The sequence below is a fragment of the Lepisosteus platostomus genome, chromosome 9 (genome assembly GCF_059453375.1).
Source record: "Lepisosteus platostomus isolate fLepPlt1 chromosome 9, fLepPlt1.hap1, whole genome shotgun sequence".
In the NCBI taxonomy this organism is placed as follows: Eukaryota; Metazoa; Chordata; class Actinopteri; order Semionotiformes; family Lepisosteidae; genus Lepisosteus; species Lepisosteus platostomus.
Window position 1 is genome coordinate 48247501 of NC_142619.1, and position 20844 is coordinate 48268344.

Sequence of the window (20844 nt, forward strand, 5' to 3'; positions counted from 1 at the left end):
TTCCAATTTTAAATTCTCAAAGTGTACTACACAGACATGATAATATATGACTGCATATAAAATTACTTGTTCTTGTACGTCACTATAGCACTACTCGGGTTAAATTGCAAGATCTGTGTTGTAAACATAACAGTAAATGTTTTCGGGTTACTCCTTTACTCCACAATCCAATTATCTGGACAAATCTAATAATTAAGAGTAAACAACAGCCAACAATGATAAATAAGTCAATTTTAGTTGCCTGTATATTCCTTTATCATTTTATAATTCTTAATTTTAAACAATGTAATTCTCAAATAGGAAGCATAAATTCCCACCATTCATATTCCAATCTTTAAAGTTTTAACAATCATGCCCAAATAATCCAATCATAATCCTTTTTATATGACATGACTGCACACTTTACCAAACATTTGAGCTAAGTTTATTTAGTTTATTATTTTTTTTGTCCAAAACTGTAAAAGCCCCAATTCATATTTTGAATCAAAGACACCAGCATGAAACAAAGGTGCTTTTCATTTTCTGAGTTTGTTTGGAAATACTGTCTCAAAGATATTTAGATGTTGCACCTGGTCAAGTAAGTGCAAATTATTCAAAGTGACAAGTAAATAACAGCTTTTTCATTAAATTACACCAGGGTGACCAATTCAACTCTTAGGGTCTGATTAAAAACCTATACTGACTAAGTAGTAATGCCAACCACTTTAAAAACAACAGAGAATGAATGCTATGGCTTCTATGCACTTAAAACCAAAAACAGGGAGTAACTACAGTATTTACGCAAAAGGTTGTGGGAGTATGGAACAAGCTACCTAGATGTTATTGACTCTGATACCCTTATCCTTTCTTGCAAGAAATGGCTGGATGTGATCCTTGGATCAATTAGCCACTAAGTACTTAGATGGGCTGAATGCCCTCAGATCATCCGTAATTGCTCTTAGGTTCCACGATATTTTTAACATAACCTTTAATTCTCTAAGTGCAGATTTATCTAAGTCTATCTCAACACACCCACATCATTAAAAAAATATTAAAATAAAAATCAATACCGTAATGCGTAAGTACAGACATTTTTTCTAAGCTATTAATCCCTCTGTCACTTCAGAGAATGCAGTGTAAACTGATCGCCACCAGCTCCCAAGAGCATTTTCAATCCTGCTCAATCCGATTTCACTTCAGCAAACTGTACTTAATTTCATTGTGTCCGACCAGGCAATGAAATTTCCTCTAACTGGACACTTCCTCAGTTGTTGACAGGCTCTTACATTTGAGTTCTCCGCTTCTCCACATTTATCAGTGCATTTATCAAAGCATTTCCACCAGGACTGATTCTATGAGGCAGAACCACAGTCTCAATGAGTTATTTGTATTCAGCAGACCAACCTTCACATTCTCTGGTGCTACTCTGATAATATTCTATGTTTCTGATAAAACTCCCAAAAAAGTGCTGAAATGCAATATCTCCAACAAACAAAAAAAGCAAGTCATTTTTTTTGGCCTAATTAATCTCTGTTATAGACACTTTATGCCCTATCCTAGAACCATCAGGCTAATTATTAAAGCCACTAATGCAGCTTTGGAAAAACAGTTTTTGCGAGAAGTGATTATATTACATTTCTATGCAAAAGCAGAATGAAAAGAGAGATATCACAAGACAGTGCTTTTTAAAATCTTGCTGTACCTCAAAAATATTGTAAATAATTATAATGCCTATATATCTACATAAAATTCCTTTACTACTTTTAAACAGACTATTTGGTTTATAACACTGAATTCAATTACATTAACATGGAACTAAAATTATATTTAAAAAGATTTTCATCCAGCTAAGAAAAAAAAATGTATTTAATTAAATTAAAAAGATTGTAGTCATCAGTTTTTGATAGCACTTACTGTTATGCATCAAACACTTGTTTCATGGTCTTTAGTGTATGCTGAAGACTGTTTTCAAGTCAAAGATCAAACCATTGCTTAAAAAATGTTAATGACCTTACTTCAATCAAATACTGAAAGAATACCTTGCATCTGCTATACGACAGGCTTTTAAAGTTACAGAAACCAATGATGTGTTGTATTTGATTACGTGATTAAAATAGTGATAATCTGTTTGAACTATCACAAATTTAATGTAGCATGCCTGCTTGAAAAATATGCTGCTTTTTGAGCAATGTAGAAAAATACTTTATTGTGGTTTCAACAGCTATTTTAAAGGGTATACCTGCAATGAAATTCAAACAGCAGGTAAAAGCTACAAACAAAAATAAAACACCTAGCATGTCAAACCTGTCGTGCTTTTGGGCGGTGATATCATGGGAAAGACGTCAATTACCAGCCTTTATAGCTGGCCTTAAAGAAAACTTTAACTCTAAGCACCTCATTCCTTTTGGCACTGTTTTAAAAAAAAACCTGTTTGCCATGGCTGGCTGGTCATACACCACATTAAACTACAAACACTAAAAAGTTAATTGAATGTTTGCCAACAGAGGTACAGCTCATTATTGTAAAGGATAATTAATTTCTTTGTTTCTTATGAATTTTAAAAGAGTGACCGACAAGAACCCAGCGGGCAATTAGGTATGTCCATGTGAGGTCTCTCGCTTTAAATGACAAGTCTTTCTTCCCTCTTGACCTTTAGAAGCTACTGTGCTGTTTGTGCCACCATCTAAATAAGCAAATATTTTCATGATCAGATCAAAAGAAAAACAACTAAATGACTACCACCAGGGGTTCTCAGTCTTTCACCATCCATTTAAAATGCAAATGAGTCTAAATTTTTAATGATCACGTATTCTTAACCATCAAGATCCAAAATGTCACTCTGTACCCTTCAAGGTCTTAGAACTCTCATTACTGCCCTAAGCCTTTTCAACAACATGAAGACTGCAAATCGAACAAAAAATGTAACATTACTGTGAATGTTCATGCTAAGATGCGTTTGATATTGCCGTACAGCTTATTGAGTATATGAAATACATAAAGACTTTCTAAAACATAAACTTAGCTTGAATAGGTTTAGCATCTTTGCACAGGTAAAAAGTTTTAACATCCTAATTACACACTTTAAATAATGGACACTACAAATGCATTCTTCTTTTGGGGCAGTGCTATAAATGGGAATTTTCACAGTCCACTTAATAAGCTACTATAAGTATGTATAACTGAGCCAGAGGGAATTTCAAGCTCAGTTCATACATATAAATGTAATTGGATTTCTGCACTGGTGTGATGCCTTCCATGGGGAGGAGTCAGGAGGAAAAGCAAGAAAATTACACCATTCAAAGTACTTCTCCTGTATTACAAAGACGAACGTACAAAGTCAGCTCAAGTTAAACTATTAGTGCCGTTTCTGTTTTTTTTATATCATTTAAAATACTTTGTCAATCAGGTTACGAAACTGATAACCATCTTTGTAGTGCTGTATGTATATTTGTTCTGATTTTGAAAACATGAATGAACAATCTACAGGTTAAGATATTTTGACTTCAAACCTTGAAAAAGAGATGGAAAAATTATTTCCACGTCGTTAAAAAAACTACTTTCAGTGATGCTACGTAAGGACATAAAGAGGTTACCTAGTGAAAGGAGGCCATTCTGAAAAAACTCGCAAATATGTTAGCGTCCTTTGACAGGAAAAATAATTTAAAAAAACATATTTTACACAGCTTCACAATTTCTCCCTGATCCAGACATTTCCCCCTATAACATTAAGTACTGTAACTGTCTACCTTCCCTCTAAAAATGATAAACACAAATTAATGAGAAGAGCTTCCAGGAGATGTAATCCAAGACTTTCCAGCACCGAGTGCTTACATATAAAAATATATTGTTCTTTTTGTTTAAATGCGACTGTCCTACTATTTGTTTATTAAAAAACTGCATATTGCTGCTGTTTTACACAGGTCCCATTAAATACCGCACAAACAAAGGGACGAGAGGAAATGGGGTCATTAAGAAGAAAGGCCATTAACTAAAAAGTCAATGTTTACTAAGCCTTTCTGATTAGAAAATAAGCCAGCAATTCTCAGCTCACAAGCTATTTCCATTTGCTCCATCTGTTAAATAAAAAAAACGTTATGCATCCTGAAGTTAACAGAGACACCCCCAAAATACTTACCTTCATAGCTGAGTACTCTGTTCACAACAGTAAGGCAAGACAGATTCCATGCAGGGGCAAAGCAAGTAAACTATTTCGCTCTTTTTCCAAGAAAAACAAGCACCCCATGGGACCCAAGCTAAAATGATTTGTTTAACCCTCCAAGCTGAAAGTTCTCTTGGGAGGCAATTCAATGGTAATTTTATATATTTTCTATCCGGCAGCGATAAACAAATGCTTAAATGAGCTCTATTGTACAGTAATCAAAATTCTTTTAATAAAGTTTCCACTTAAAGGGTTCATAGCTGTACACGTCCTCTGAACACAACATGGCAAACTACTGCTCTACTGCCATTTAAAGACAAAGCGAAGCAAGAAAATTTGCTTTCAATTGCATTTGTGAAAAAACTATTTAATCTACACCGGAGTAGAAACCTTAAATAATTAGCCATAAGAATGCCATGGTAGACTGCATTTTGAATTTTCGATTATGCTATTTCTTTACTTTTTGCAACCACAATTATAGAGACACAGAACAGTAATAGCAACCTAGAATAGAAATGGTGAAGAAACAGCACATAGGATGAGGTCAATATCAACCAACAGCCTAATCCACTAGTAACAAAAAAGTAAGGCTAAACAAGTGTTTAATAAAAAAAACATGTTTTTTCAAAACCCAAACAGCATTTGGGCACCAGCCTGGCATCTCAATATAATAACTGCTATAATTTGAAAGGAAAATGAAAAACAGGATATCAAAAACAGAATGCAACAAGTTGAAAACATGATACGTAATATTTGCAAAACGTGTACATTTGTATGTATAATTCATCCAAAAACCTATTTTTCCTCCTCCCTTAAACCCTCTCCTTAAAAATATTTTTCTTTTCCTTCACATAGGCCTATGCCAATATTAAGTGTTGTTCTATTTTGACAATTATACCTAGCAAACCAGACAGTCTTTTATTATTTCTAAGTGTTACATTTGGAGCTTTTTCTAATATAGTGATGTTCCACACCTAAATTAATTAATGTCCTTTAAGGAATGCTTATCTTTCTTAAGTGTATTTTTGTCAAATATCCTTAATGATGAAACAAGACGAAAGCCTTAAAAGCAAGTAGAGAACTGTTTAAAAAATAAACTATGCTCTACGGTGCTTATACTGCACTACGGTGCAGTACGGTGTACTGCAATTTCCCTCATGGGATTAATAAAGTATCTATCTTGTACAGGTAAGAACCGAATAAAGCAGTAGAAACAAACTCATCAGCACAAACTACCACACACAGCAGTGTAGGTAAACTATTAAATATACAGCCGTATGCATCAACTTGTCTCAGGCAAAAGAATAAAATGGTATGTGTCAACTTTAAACTTGTGAAACCTTTGTAACTGAATGTTGTAGTGTCTTTAAAATACATTAAAACAAATATGTATACCTCTGTTACATTCCTGTTTAAAAAATGTTCACAAGTAAAAAAAATACAGGTAAACATAAACATTACACTGCACTTTTCCACGACCATAATAAGCCAGTCAGCCAATAACTTTACTATGTATTTAACTAGCCAGTCTTCCTGCCAGTGACTTCTCCCGTCTGCCAGTGGCCCAGAAAATGCACCTGTTATCATTAATACCTATATATGTCTCCCCTGCCCCAAACAAACTATTCCTTGTTTAGTTACCAAAGTTTTTCAGTTTAAAAATGGTTGAAATAATAAATCCTTTAGTCTTGACATTTTTATTTAAAAAAATGTTTTATATTTGCAGAAATATATGAACAACAGTAATGTAATCTGCAAACACAAACATAAAAGCAAATAATATATGAAAGGAAAGGAAAGATATTCGGGGAATTAAAACTCAGTTATATGGTTTAAAAAAATTCCAACAGCAGATTATTTTGCCAAGTTAACCACAAACACTGAAAACTGACTCACAGGGACATTTAAAATCACATTAAAACACAAAGAATCATATATTTCACGTTATCACTTTGTGGCATCCTGGAATTGAAAAGAACACATAACTGTGTTTCCACTGATGTTTTCTACTTTTTGACATGAGATGTTCTTACAATTATATGTTCGCAAATGCTATCTAGTTATCTGCAACCTGACATCAAAACTTCAAAGTTCAAACGCAGTTTTTTTGTCTGCGCCTGTCAAAGTGCAATTCAAAATCACTGCTGCTTCCTTTATGAGCTCAAACATATTTTAACAACACAAATTCGAGATTGCCCAGAATTAAACCACTGCTATTCTTTTCTGTTGTATATTTTACTAGCTTGTCAGCAGCAAAATGTAAAGCCCAGTGGAAGCCCTAATTTACTGCACAGTGCGTATTTGACTTAATCTTGCTACTTTTCCAGTTTGCTCTGATCCAGTTTTTACCACTGGGACCAACCACAGACCAAAAGCTCAGGACTTCTGCCAAGACACTTACACTATACATGTTCATCGATGGAAAGTAGCCAGCCAGTGTTGTGCCAGCTTCATAGAGATAGACCTTGAGTAGGTCCTGCAGGGTGCTCCCTTATTCTGTAAGGATCTACATACATAGCTGGCTTGCTGCCAGCTCTGGTTGGGAAACAGAATTAATCATCTTACACTCAAAGTTATGTGCCCTAATGAATTATAATACAGTATTCCATTAACACAATGTCACAGTGCAACTAGGGCTTTTGAAATTTAGGGTTAAGCCTATGATTGAGGCGCTGCTGGAAAATAAATAAGCTTCATGATTTAATTATAATTCTCATATTATGCGAAATAACTGCAGAAGTGTTTCTGTACACATATCCCCATTTTGCTTGTCAGAGCGCTGAGCAAATTGAAAAATAAATAAAAAAATAATCGTACTACATGACTGCAAACATTCCTAAACTGTTACCTCCATTTGAGTATTTTCAAAGAGTCAAGGAAATGAATTGTGCTGCCTGCCTGTATGTTTTGGCTTAAAAGCGTTCACAGGTCTAAACATTTTAACTTGAAAAGCTTCATCACATTCTAATCATTCAAAGCCGTTATTTTACAATGATTCCCTTTCATGAGTATAAATTACTACAACTTACAATTTTAGTGTAAAAGACTCAAAACATAATATCCCTTAAACTAAACAAAACACTAAAATAGTCTTTGTGTTTGTACGACCAATTACATGCTAAACTCTGCACTCAAAACATTCATGAAAGACTTTATTCTAGTTAACATGCATGCAAAAACGAACCATTTTTTTAATAAAATAGTCTAGTGATATCCATTTCAGTGGAATCCTACAAACCTACAGAAGGCAAAAATTATAATCTGAGTCAGAATTCAAGGAATGATACTACATCTGAGTCAAAGTACAATGAATAATAATGCTTATGATCTGGAAAATATGAATAAATGTGAGGCCAACTCACTGCCTACAGAATTCAGAAGTAAATGACTGACACCATGAAACGACTGGAAAAAAAGCCCTGTTACACAAAAGTAATAGGTACACACCACATTGTGTTTTTCTTACAGAAGCCTACTGCGTATTGTCTAGTACAAGAGAGCCATCTAGGAGGTTTTTAGAGGTACTACAAATTTGTACGCATATCTGTACCAACAAGGAGATGCTAAATCTTATTTATTATTCACAGAAAAAATAAGAATAGCATGTGTGTCATTGGTGGATAAAAGTGTCAATGATTTAATCATGAAATGTGCTTTGAAATATTTGTCAAGAATTAAAGTATATTTTAATAAATTACAACACAACACAAAAAATTAACATGCCATATCATTGGTTCTAATTGTAAAAAAAAATAGATAAAATAATAATAGGATCGCTATTGCGTGGAACAAGTTATAAAAGGTGACACCATAGCTCCATGTTTCCATGAACTCAAAGCAAATGTTACTTGCCTGAGTTGCACAGCTTGATAACCAGTGGTTGCAGACATTTTCTTCAGTTAAAGACAGATAAGAGAGAGAAACTAGATAAATTATCCCCACATATCTTTAAAAATAATGAGTCAAACTCAAAGACAAAGACAATTCCCACAGTTTTTGGATCATGCTAAAACTGCTATGCAAAAGGTCCCATGTTTATTGTCTAGTTTTTACAGCAACATTGGGACACCCAGACTGCCCATTGTACAGGTACACTGACTACCCAGGTACAAAAGGGAAGCATGTTTAACAGAGAAATGGACGGACCAGTTGATTTAAAGCAAATGTACCATCACATAGCTTGACCTTTTTCTAAATATCCAAAAATTAAAACCCTTGCAGGCCTGCTGAAATAACAGATTTTTTCAAGTAATCAGTGGGAAAAACCTATTAAACATTCAACGCGGTAAAAAGCTCAGGGACAGCAAAAACTGGCTTCACTGGAAATTTGTCTCTAAGGTCCAATGTTTCCTCGGAACTTGTCACTTGGAGAAAAGATATGAGATGCAGTCAGGGGCAAAACTGAAATGGCAAAATCTTAAGTACCCTGCAAGTGTATATACCATTTAGTATTAGTACACAAAGCTTTACAATGTAAACATTGTGGACCTTAATTAATTAATGCCTTAATTAACCACACTTCTTGATTGCTGCCCTTTTTCCCCCACAGATACCTATTAGTCAGTAAGGCAAAAAAACACCTTGAAAATCAAGTCTCAGGACTAAGACATTGGTGCCAGTTTCAAAATGAACAGCAGCTATGCACTGCAACAGAGAATTAACCACAGTGACTGATTTTGCCCCCCGTGATAAGCATAATTTTTTGGGATTCTTTTCATCTGGATTTGCTCAGTACGCTGGGTAAAAAGCAAAAGATCTACTATCATTTGAGAATCTGTCACTATCATGTTGAATCCGACATAAGAAAACATAGTATTACTTAACTTGGACTTAAATAATTCACTAGCAGTTTTAAGGTGGATTTCAGTATGACTGGCACCTTTTATCATGCTGTGATTAATATGGACAAATAAAAACAACAGCTGAAATGTATGCATTACTTGCCATGCATGTATATATTGCTGGACTTTTTGACATTTCATATTCAGGAGGTAATGACAGTTGCAGAAAGTGGATGCAAGATCCAACATTGCCAACAAGCATGAAGCATCTAAAAATATCACGCATTGTTTATGGGTGAAAATGGGTTGTGTTTCTTGTGTATTTCAGTCATTTAAAATGAACTACAACTCCCTAGCTTTTAAATAGGCGAGTGTAAAAAAATGCCCTTAACTGTACCAACATCTAAATTACTAGTACCAATTAAGGGTTCAACAATGTGATAAGAGGGTTCAGCTCGAACGAAAGCAGAAGACACGCAGATACAAACTCCTGGGTCAAAAGTAGACAAACCTACACAACCTCCAGGTCCAGGGCTCTTGGAATCTCCATTTGCTGACGGCTGTTCAATTTGTTCGCTTGAGCAAATGATCGGTTCAATTATGAAAGAGTCTGGATGCCATGACAAGCTAAAAACCCCATGGCACTCTAGTAACGGTTACCTACCACTTGCGCTAGTGCCAGAGTTGAAACCTCATATCTTAAACCAGCACTTCCCAATGTTGGTCCTTGTGTACCTCTGAAGTAAAATAAACTAAGCATGTTACTTAGAGAAAAGATATGAGATGCAGTTAGGGACAAAATTCAAATGGCAAAACCGTAAATTATATAACTTTTGAAACTTTCTGCTTTTAAGCACCTTTAAATAACAAAAAAGGCCCTACTAAGATCTTAAGGAAAGCATTCACTATTTACAACGACTTCTATTCATTTATACGTTTGTGCTATTTAAAGGAAAGGGCTGCCGAGTCAAAATTATTGTAAGACTATTTTCTACATTTTTAGATGTTATTTCTTTATTCTTTGATCAGCAGTTATGAGAAGTGAACTGCTTTCAAAAAACATTTTTTCCCATTTCTCCCATACTGTTCATTTGCTGAAATATTCGCTATTCATAGTGTCTTTCATATAGTCATAGAATTAAAGCTATCTACTTTACTTTGCAGGTACGTCTATAGTGCATCTTACTTGGATGTATGCATTATACATCTCAGAAGATTTAAAATTGTTATAATAAATGTTAATAATATCACAATAAATTGTTGATACAGTAATACTAAATATAATTTAAACTCAGCTTTAATTGAATAGACTTGGAACTCAGCTCAGAAACCAACCAACGCACATAGAAATAAAAGAATATCTGAATATGAAATTATCAAAACAACCCATAAAACTATTATTGATTTGATATAAAATCCTACAATATTAATTTTGGCATTAATGTGTAAATATAGTGACCAAGCTTTTTATTTTTTGATGTGATGAAAATGTGAATGTGTCTCACCTTGTTTTCCTATATCAGTCTTGTAATCTTGTAGAAATATAAGTTTTATTTAGCTAGTTTTGGAAACATAATGCTTGTACTATATGTGCTAATGAAAGCTGAAAACCGTATAGCACTGCCCAGTAAATGGGGCATTCTAGCATCACATAATAACAGATTAAAAATATATTGAACATACAATAATTATATTATTATTATTGTATAATAAGGTACATATTTTAATTTTTATTATGAAAACAATTATCATCTTTATGAATTACCAACTTTCTTTCTCGAAGGGCAGTTGGCAGTTTACTTTTCTAGTATAAAAAGAACTATGAGAAATAGAAATCAGAGACAATAATTAAGTAGACAATTTATAATGGCATTAAAGGGCATTTTACATGTCACCAATAATAGCTGGTAATGAAGAAACAGTTACAGCGATCTGTTCGTAGATATTCTGACATTTCTGCACATTTCCAGAGCTATGCCGTTTTTGTTCATTAAGTTAATTAAACAGAGCGACATACATTACATTACAAAAATGCATTATGCAAATTAAACCAGCTGAGATGGCTAAGAAAATTGCAGGCAGTGTCATTTAAAAAAATACACTGCTACTCTGTCAAAAAAATAACAAGGTGCCCTTTTCATTTTTGAACTAAAGGTCACACACTGAAACACCAACCTCAAACAAAACTCTAAACAACAGAAACCTATTTGAGTTCAGCTGCAAAAAAGTTATTGTCAAATACCAGTTACACATAACATCCTAGGTAACCGAGTTCCATACACTGATGCAAATGCAAAATTAGCCAAGGTGCTAAAATATGCTTCTTACACTGGGGAATAAACACTGCGTTTAAGATCAAAATTTGCTTTTCACTTCAACTGGAAAAAAACATTGCTACTTGACTAGAAATCTGGGTTTATGTTCTGTTAATGATGTTCTCTTTGGATGCAAATTTAATCAGGAGGTGGTCCAGTTACTTTAAGTACTAATTTCACTCCAAGCCCAGGGCATCCTTTTAGCCATGCATTTCCTAGCTGAGGCAGTGGAGGAGAAAGACAAATATAGCTAAAGAGTACCAGCCGAGTCACACATTCGGTTTGATTTAACAGCACCCTGAGGTTAGGCTCACAGGAAAGCTCGGTGGACGCTGCAAAAAAAACCAACATGGCAGCTCAAGTTCAGCTGACCCTTCTGCTACAGTAACCGTCACACAGCAGGTAAGACTCGCTGGATTTCAGGGGGTTGCCTCCATTCTTTTGTAACTTTAAACGTGACAACTAGCAATTTCACACACACACGCAGGGCTGAGGTAAGAAATAAAATGATTCTGACACGACGATGTTGCTTAAGACTTTGGTGTTCGGGCCACTCTTTCTACCACTACCAGAGCAGAGAAACTTAAGCCAAGTGAAATTAAACACAAACTTCGGGAAGAAAGGAAAAGCAACTTTGACAAATCGAGTTGACATATACTGGAGTAACTGATATTCAGAAACAGCTTACTTAAAAAAGTCCTAGAAACCATCTTTTAAAAACTGATGGCAAAACAAATGTTATATATATACACAAGTTCTACTCTTATACTATGACTTTCTTATAATGTTGCTTGTGTGTATTTGAGCTATGCATAAAGTGCAATAATCTGAATAAAATACACTTGGCAATAATATTAGATAGTTTCAGAAAAGCAACTGGCACACTACACAGAACAGCCAGTGCCTAACAATGTAACATTTAAATCCATAAAAAACTCTTTTAAGATTTATGTTATGGCAACTTAATTTGTTGTTTGATTTGATCTTGAGAAAGAAAAGCATGCTGTTAAAGTGTTATATTTTAAAAAGATCTTTCAACAGCTTTGCAGGCAGTGTAAAGAAGACAAATGGGAAAACTTAAGCAGATCTCTGTTAACATGTAGCCCAAACAAAATGAGACCAAATAAATCTGACTGCATTGATCCCAATCCACTTCTCTTATCTGGAGAGATAGAAGTTTAAATTATCCTGACCTTGTCCAACATAAATAGTCAGAACTACAAACTGGAGATAGCTTCCTCATGAGGGAAATGCACTGAGATAAGGGGGTCCAAGATAATACTGTATTAGTATATCAGTATCAATGTCAGTGCGAAGATGAACATCTGTTGTGAAAAATACGTTCTTTCCCATCTGTTTGTGAAAGGTGCTTTCAGGCAGTAATGAGTACTATCTACATAAAGATTACTTTTCAGTTCATGAATGGCTACGTGCTTCAGAGGGGGCCTGTACCAGGGTGTTTTCAGTAAGAAATCATTCTAGTTTTCAAAGGAGTAGCATGAATACAAAAAAAAATGTACCTTAGACAATGTTTTGTTAAAGATTTTTTTTTTCTGCTGTGGAGCCTTCTTCAGGTGATGAAGATGAAAAAATGCATCTGTTCTCCTTTCTTACTGCTCTCCAGCATGCAATTAACCTCTACTTCATCTTTTGCAGAGGACTCACTGACTCATCTCCCTACTTCAATATTTCTAGGCATTTTCATGTTTGCAACTGTACTGCATTCACTGTAACTGCTGTACTTAAAAGACGGATTAAGCTATCCTTATTCGAAAACATAGCATAACTAAGCATTTTAAAAATAAAAAGTTCTTTCTCAGACTTTCAGCAAGCAGTACAATACATTATCTTCATTTCATTATTTCATACATGCAAAAGAACATACTGTTATTTTTTAATCATGCAAAAAATGCTAAATAATAATTAAAAAGCAAAGAATAATTTCACAGCGCTAAAGGAAATTGCTTCAAAAACTCCACCTACTCTTGACGGGAAATACGAGTTTAACAGTGAAATTTCCTTTGTGTTTTTCATGTTTCTTTTGTCTTAAAACAGCATCCTCTAGTGGAGAATACTACCAGCTACATATTTTAAGTTCAAATCACTTGGAAAACAAAAAAATCATATCTTAAACTATAAGATCAATGTGAAGGTTTATCTTGGGTGCTTATCTCTGGTAATTTTATGTTCAGATTTAATCACTACTTCTTTCCCTCAGAGTAAATAATAACAAGAAAAAGGACAATAGATAAACACACTGTTCAGCCCTAGGTAAGACACTTTGGTAATGTAATGTGAATTAAGCCTTGTATTACAAGGTAAACACAGATTCAGGTACTTTAATGAATTTAAAAGAGGTGTCTGTTTTTTCAGATGCCTTTCTTGAATTGTGAGCACTGTAAATGAACAGACAGCACCGCCATCTGGACACAAACTGAACAAAGCCTCACAGCATACTGCACTATCTGCAAAACTGGAATAAAAACTATCAAAGCAGGCATACATTTGTTCAAGAATAATGAAGTACGCTCATCCCTTGTAGGTGAAAACTTGCAAAACTCACACTAAATTTCCATTAAAGTACATGTAAAAGTCTGATTAATTCTAAGTGCATGTAACTGAACACAAATCAATGAGAGGGTGCTTTTCTGATGTATTTGGATAGTTTGGCACGATAAATTGCTAAGTATATCTTATGTCAAGTAGAATTTATCAACACTTCGTTTTAATGCAAAGTGTTACATTTAAATGTATTATGAAGCCATTGTTTGGAGAAATAAAATTTGCCTGATCTCTAAAGTACATATGAATAATAAATATAAGATGGAGTAATCAAAATGTCTTAGTAAACAAAAATTGCTTATTATTTTAGTTAATAAAACATGTCTGATCAATGACAGGAAAGGATCAAACTAAAACAGCATCAAGCTGTCTGGCGATATTCATACTGTCTATTCAGAGTATGCATAATCAAAATAAAACACTTCAACGCATAAAACGTTAAACTTCATACATTTACTTAATCCAGTCCTGAGGAAATAAAAAAAGTATCTTTATATCAATATTATTTTTACAATATTTTCAAATACAACATAATCAAAATATGATTTGATACCATAACCAGTATAATATTCTTACAATTCCTGTTATGATAGTTAAGATGGCAACAGTGAAGAGGGGTAACAACTAAAAATAAGATACCGAGCCACATTTGGAGCACATATTGGAGGGGGAGGTTAACTCATATAACATAAATAGATATGTATATATCACTTCTTTTAGTGAGTACTCATAAGTAAAGTGCTCATTTAAAGATGGATGAGTGTAAATTTAATTATTTTCTTCCTAAAGCTGTTGCTACAATACCAAGCAAGAAATGTTTCATGTCATCTTTGAGCAAATTCACTTGTAAACTGGAATGTGTCTGAAATTTCTTTAAACAATCTCTCAAAATGACTGATTTTGAAATTTTGAAAATTAAAGCAGTGACGAAATCAGAATCTAAACTTCTTTACTGTGTAGAAATCACAAAGTGGAGTTACAGACTTCTGTGTATAAACTCAGACCCAAGCTCTATTCCTCCTCGGCTCTAATTAATAACCATAGACTTCACGTGTAGAAATATCACTTTTGTAACAGGATATCAGTAACTGGCAAAAACAAGAAAAAGGTCTTTCTGCCCTGTGACTGGAATCCAGCTGAGATGGGCTCCAGCACTATTTACCTCCCTCTCTGCCAGCCAGCATTCAGAATAGTGCCCTGTTTCTTTAAACTTAATCCAGCCCTTGTCTCTTGAAAAAAACAGAGACCTGAGGAAATGAAAAAGTATCTTTTCTCACTTCCTTTACCACTTAAAGTTCCTGAGCGTGTCTGTTCATTGCCGGTTGGTTGCAAGCTATTATTTCCTCTTGGTCTCTTTCAAGAATGTGCAACATGCCTAATTAAGGCTACACAAAAGAGCTTGAAGGAAATATGCATGTGGAACACAATGTTCACAGTCGCTTAAAAACATTTACACACCCAAATTACGAAAAAAAGACATCTGAAGCCAATATAAAAACATTTTTCTCTGAACGTTTAATCATTTTTTATGGAACTAATTCAAGTGCTGGCAAGATAAGAAATCCCTCCTTTCAGTTTTCAGCACCACAATTTATTTATGTGAAGTGTTTTATGTACTTGTTGAGCCTAGCTGGACAATGATATGGTCTCCAACAGCTTTAGAGCTACAAGACGCATGGACTACATCAATCCACATTATATATGTAAAGGCATCCGTAAGCTCTTCTGCAATGAAAAAGTTGGCTGGACTTCTAAAACAAACCAACTTCCATGTCTACATTTCACTATGAGTGATTTCTCAAAATGCTTAAATTTTCCCACACCATGCATATCTCAGTTCTTCCTGACAAATTGTTTCTATTAGAATTATACCACATCCCTCAACATACCGTAATCCCAACCAGTCTTGGCAGCAGTAGAATATTGTTCCTACGCCGGTGTCAGAGGGGGTCGCCTATGTTTCTTCACTTTGGTTGAAGGCCTTTAGCCAGATAAGTAACTCAGGTATTCAGCTGCTCTTTTATAATGCTGAAATATTTGAATTTAGTTTGCTATTCTTTCTTTAAGGTCCTGTCTCACTGCAACTGTCATTAGGAATTCTAAACTGAAAGAAATTAAGAAATTACATAAAAGGATTTCTGATATTATTACACAATAAAGAAAGTTTATTGATTTTTATAACAAAGAATGACGCTCGAAATTAAAGTTTTCCAGGAGTTCAGACCAGCTCCCGAAATGAGGGGCAATGGGATTTGTAAGGAATATTGTTCTCCTTCTTAAAAGCAATACAAAAGCATGACCATTCTCCTTGTTACAAGAAGCATTCTCATCTATATAGATACATTCCCTTTTTTATAACATTGGAGAAGATACTGTTCTCCATTTAAAAAAAGTGGAGATGGCAATGTATTCACCCTCCCCTCTCACGCGACTGGTTGATGAAGGTCCTTCAGAGCCCCCCGCTCCCCAAGAGAACTGCTGACTGTGGAAATTCATTCAGTTTCTAGAGCAAAAACAGAACTCTCTCTCTCACAAGATGTGTCTAGTGTGGAAATTCATTCAGTTTCTAGAGCAAAAACAGAACTCTCTCTCTCACAAGATGTGTCTAGTTTTACACTTTTGCCATAGTCTCTCAGAACATTTTACTACTAAGCCAATATCATCTGTGCATTAGAGAGTCAATACTATGCATTCGTCTTATCCACAAAATTAAATAATGCAGTGCTTTGTGATGTAACAAAACTCAATTGTGAGAGGAGGCATCGTGTAATGGGTATGATTTTTACAGAATTCCACATCTCCCTTAAGCAACACTACTAAAAATGCAGCTTATTTACCCTGCCTTGAGCCAATACACAATAATAAATCTTGCTACATCACAATGCATTTGAGAGATAAGGAATCATAATCACTATTTATATGTTGATATGCATCATCTTTAATAACAAAGATATGTAAAACTATACATGTAATGGCAACCAAGCCTTTGGTTTGAGACGATCACTCCCTTCCCTGAAAGTATAGAATATAATTATCACTCTCAGTTTCCAAGAGAAACCTCTGAATTGCTAATTTCTTCCTGCACTTTGAATGTAAAATTTTATTAGTATGACCTAAACATAACTTAAGTATAATTGTATTTAGCAAAAAAAACAGAGCTATGATATTTTAAATTTCCTTGGTATGAAGTGGGTCTTAAATTGAGTCACAGATCACATGCACGAGTGGTGAGGAGTGATTGAACTATGGCTTCTGCTCAATACTTCAAAGATCTTCCAGGAAGGACACTTGCTTATCTATTCCTGTGTTCATACACAGATAACAGAGCAGCAAATGGGAAGATTGTGCCCTGATCACACTACTTGTGCATCTCAAATCTGAAGAGTGAGCATCACATCTTTGCCGAGGCTAAATCACAGGGTATTTGTACATGCATGTGTACAACAAGTTGTACTCAACAATTGGTACAACTGCACTACTCATGTTCTGTGTATCCTCCACTTGCCTCTGGAGCAAGTTTCCCAATGGAGCCATTTCCTGGACTGACATAGGGATTCCTTAATAGTAATAGGCTAATACCTGCAGACCAGGATTGCTGGTCTTGTCCAAACTGCATATTCCGTTAATACAAAGCACCTATGCATTTATGTCACAACCACCGTTCTGTCCACCACATTAACCTGTGATGATTTAAAAATAAACAGGTTTTTGCGTTATTCATTAGGGTCATTTACCAATGGAGACTACTGGAAGTAGACACTTTTTTTAAATGTCTATGGAGTGTTGCCGTAGTTCCAGGTGTAGATACGATTATAAATACTACATACAGTATTTCTGCAGTATACAGTATTTTTATTATTCATCTGCAGACAAAAAATATTTTATACCAGTTTCTGGTCTCTAACTCATGCTGATAATGTGTAAAACAAAGCCTTCAAAAGCCATCAAAACAGTCAGTAAACAGTTCCATACAAGGTAATCAGATGCTTTTCCAGCATCTAAGAAATGCACAACCCAAGGCGCTAACTCATGAGGGATTTGGTCCAGGATTTGGAAATAAGAACTTTCCTGTTGGAGTTTAAATATAATAGAACTTTCTGGTGGGTCTTTTTCATTTGTAAGAAGTGAAACCAGAGCTGATTTGTGACCTTTATGAAAAGAGATTTCAATACCAAATTTAGTATTGAGTAGCTGACCATCTCACACTGCTAGCAACAAATTAGGCTGAATGCCATCTTAGACTGGAGGTTTCTGCTTCAGCATATACTGAGAAACTGTCAGCTGCAAAGGTTTCATGCTCCTATAAATGTCACCCTGTTAAGGAGTAAGATGAGGCAAATTCACTGGGTTTAAGAATTCCTTAAAATAGCAGAAATCCGTACAAGGTGAAATCCGTATAAGGTGTATAAATACAGAGAATGAACAGATTTTTGGGAAAACTTGATTTACATGTTCAGAGTTAGAGATTATAATACCATTATCACTTTTTTCCCTCAAAAGTAGTTTTTTTTATTTCAGTGCAACCTACAAACTCATTCCTCTCATTTGTATTAGAACTGCCTTGTCTTCTGCATTAAGAATTCTCCTCTAGGATTTTTAATTCACCTTTCAGAAATGGCAGACGTACAACTTTCCTCTCCTTGAAGTCATATTTTTGTGCTTTGGTACAAAAATGGGAAATTCACTCTCTGATTTTCTTAGCGAGATAAAAGCAAAAGAAGTAAAAAAGCCCCGTTTACGGAATTTAGAAACACATTAATAATTAGGGTTAATTTCAGGATGAATCAATGTTAATCTCCACAATGACTATAGTTGGATTATTATTGCACATATACTCTCCACCATAACCTGAATTGAAAATCCGAACCCTGCAAATTCTAAGAAATTAACTATGCTGTTTTGGCATATGTCCAGAACTACACATAGTTCCAGATCTTTATACTATATTTTATCTCCAATAAAATGTGTTACATGATGAATAATATCCCACACTCATGAAAATACAGTTCTGTGATAAAGTATTCACCACTAAATGTTATCAGACCTTCATGTGCATCCCATGGATCTATAAAGGGAGTCTGAGTGAACAAATAACACCTGTTTGCTGCTTTTTACACTTATTTCAACAACCAATATTCCTGTATGCTTAGTAGCAATTGCGTTATACACTGAAGAAATATATAGTGATTTAATTACCTGAAATTCAAGTTGCAGTAACTGAATGACAAATGGCAAGAAGTGTTAGATTTACCCATCATGAGAAAGATGATGATTTACCCATCATGAGAGTGTTCTTTAACTTGGACTCATGAGAAATGGCTGGGATTTGGCATCTGGGAGATGTAAATCAGGATGCGGCAATGGAAGGATTCGGAGTCAGAGGAAGGGTGATCAGCAAGAAAGGAAACCAGCAGACTGACACGAACAGGACAAGAGGGAGGTCAGCAGGAATGGCAAGAAGTGACAGGCAGAGCGATAGGGCAGGAGCACTACGAAAGCCAATCCCAATACATTGAATTTCACTCTGTCACTGTCGTGGGTCTTCAAGCCTGATGTTGTGCTGATCCATGCGATTGTTTTTAGATATACGTATACTTCCAACCTAAACAGTTCAATTGTAGTAAAAAACAAATAGAAGGCAGAGGCGGTCTGTGCTGCTCTCATGACTGGAAGCCTACTGATGGAAAGATCTGTCTGAAATGTATTCACCTTGTTGTAAAACCAACAATACCAATTTACTGGAAAAGCAGTGCTGAAGCGATCTTCTGTACTCCCCACTTCTAGAAAGCAATGCAAAGAGAGCAGCAACCCGACAAAAGTGCACAGGTCACAAAACAGCACACAAAGATTAGTTCTGAGCTGCGGTCTATGACTTGTGAGAAAGGAATTAATGTTGTACATCTGCATATATTAAATAATAAACATCACTTATTGATCCATAATGTTTTATTAGTGTTTGATCAATAAACAAGGCTTCATGATCTTATGTGGTTTTGCCATTGTGTACGTTTGTCTTTCATGCTTTTGTAGAGTTATGCCAAAACACACCACAAAAAGTTAAGTTCTTCTCTCCATTTTTCTTGCAACAGCCAACAGGGTGCTGAAGGTCAAAGTCCTATCTCTCGTACATAAGTTTGTGCAAACATTTAAAAGACAATATTATTTCTACTGTAATTAATATAATTCTGTGGACCAGTCTATCACTCATGAGGGTTAACCTTTTAGACTAAAACGTGTGCTTGGGATGTATTCCCCGGAGAGACACACATCTGCTAAAAGACTACAAAACTACTAAAACAAACAACCAATCATTCCGTCTAGTTTGTTTAGTAATGCACTAGCTTACTTGATCCAAAGGTCCCACCCCTATCACTTCTTGAAAGAATTGCATATTGACTAGAAGGCTAGATAACCTGTTCCGTCATTTCTTTAAAGAAGTGCCTCTGTTTTCACCACATGAGAAGGGGCTTCTTTATGTGAATTTTTTCAGCCTACTCAAAAAAAAGCAGAAACATGTCTGATGCCGAGTTCAGGGAGAAGGTAGTACAGGTGCTGATGAACATGGCACAGGCAGCACACCTAGCTAATGAAATGCCAGCAAAATGAACAAGGAGACAGTTACTGGGACAATTCAGTAAGTGAAAGCCAAACTACAGGCAGGAAGAGGCCATGTCCAGAAGGGGGAGCTAAAATGACACAAAAAATGTGAGCTTTTAATGAAAAACCTACCTAGATACATCACTAGGGAACAAACAACACAAAGTAGGTTTGTAATACACAAATATATAAACCACATGCAAAGTAAATCAACATGAACATTTAATAAATACACTTAATATTTAAGATCACAAAATTAATTTAGATATGCAATTAAACATAGTTTTAGAAAATAAAGAAATTGCAGAAAGTATGCACAGCGTGAAAAGTGCATTCTGCACTGATGGGGGACAGATTAATGACTGTGTGAAATATTATAACAGAGAAGCAAAGAGAAGTGGGCAGTGAATGACTTGAACCTTACGAAGAACAGAATTTATACAATAAAAAC

General features: G+C 35.0%; 1 protein-coding gene across 3 annotated transcripts in view; it reads right to left on the bottom strand.

Moving 5' to 3' along the window:
* Positions 1-20844, bottom strand: part of taf3 (TAF3 RNA polymerase II, TATA box binding protein (TBP)-associated facto) — a 77831-nt gene that overhangs the window by 49352 nt on the left and 7635 nt on the right. The window contains exon 1 of one of the 3 annotated variants that reach the window (XM_088645353.1): positions 16211-16315. The exons of 1 other annotated variant lie outside the window; for it this stretch is intronic. In XM_088645353.1, the coding sequence (XP_088501479.1) occupies positions 16211-16292 (82 nt within the window). In that variant the 5' untranslated portion in view covers positions 16293-16315. Of the gene's footprint in view, positions 1-1893; positions 1919-16210; positions 16316-20844 lie in introns of those variants that run through there. One more of the 3 variants, XM_088645355.1, reaches the window with a different exon arrangement.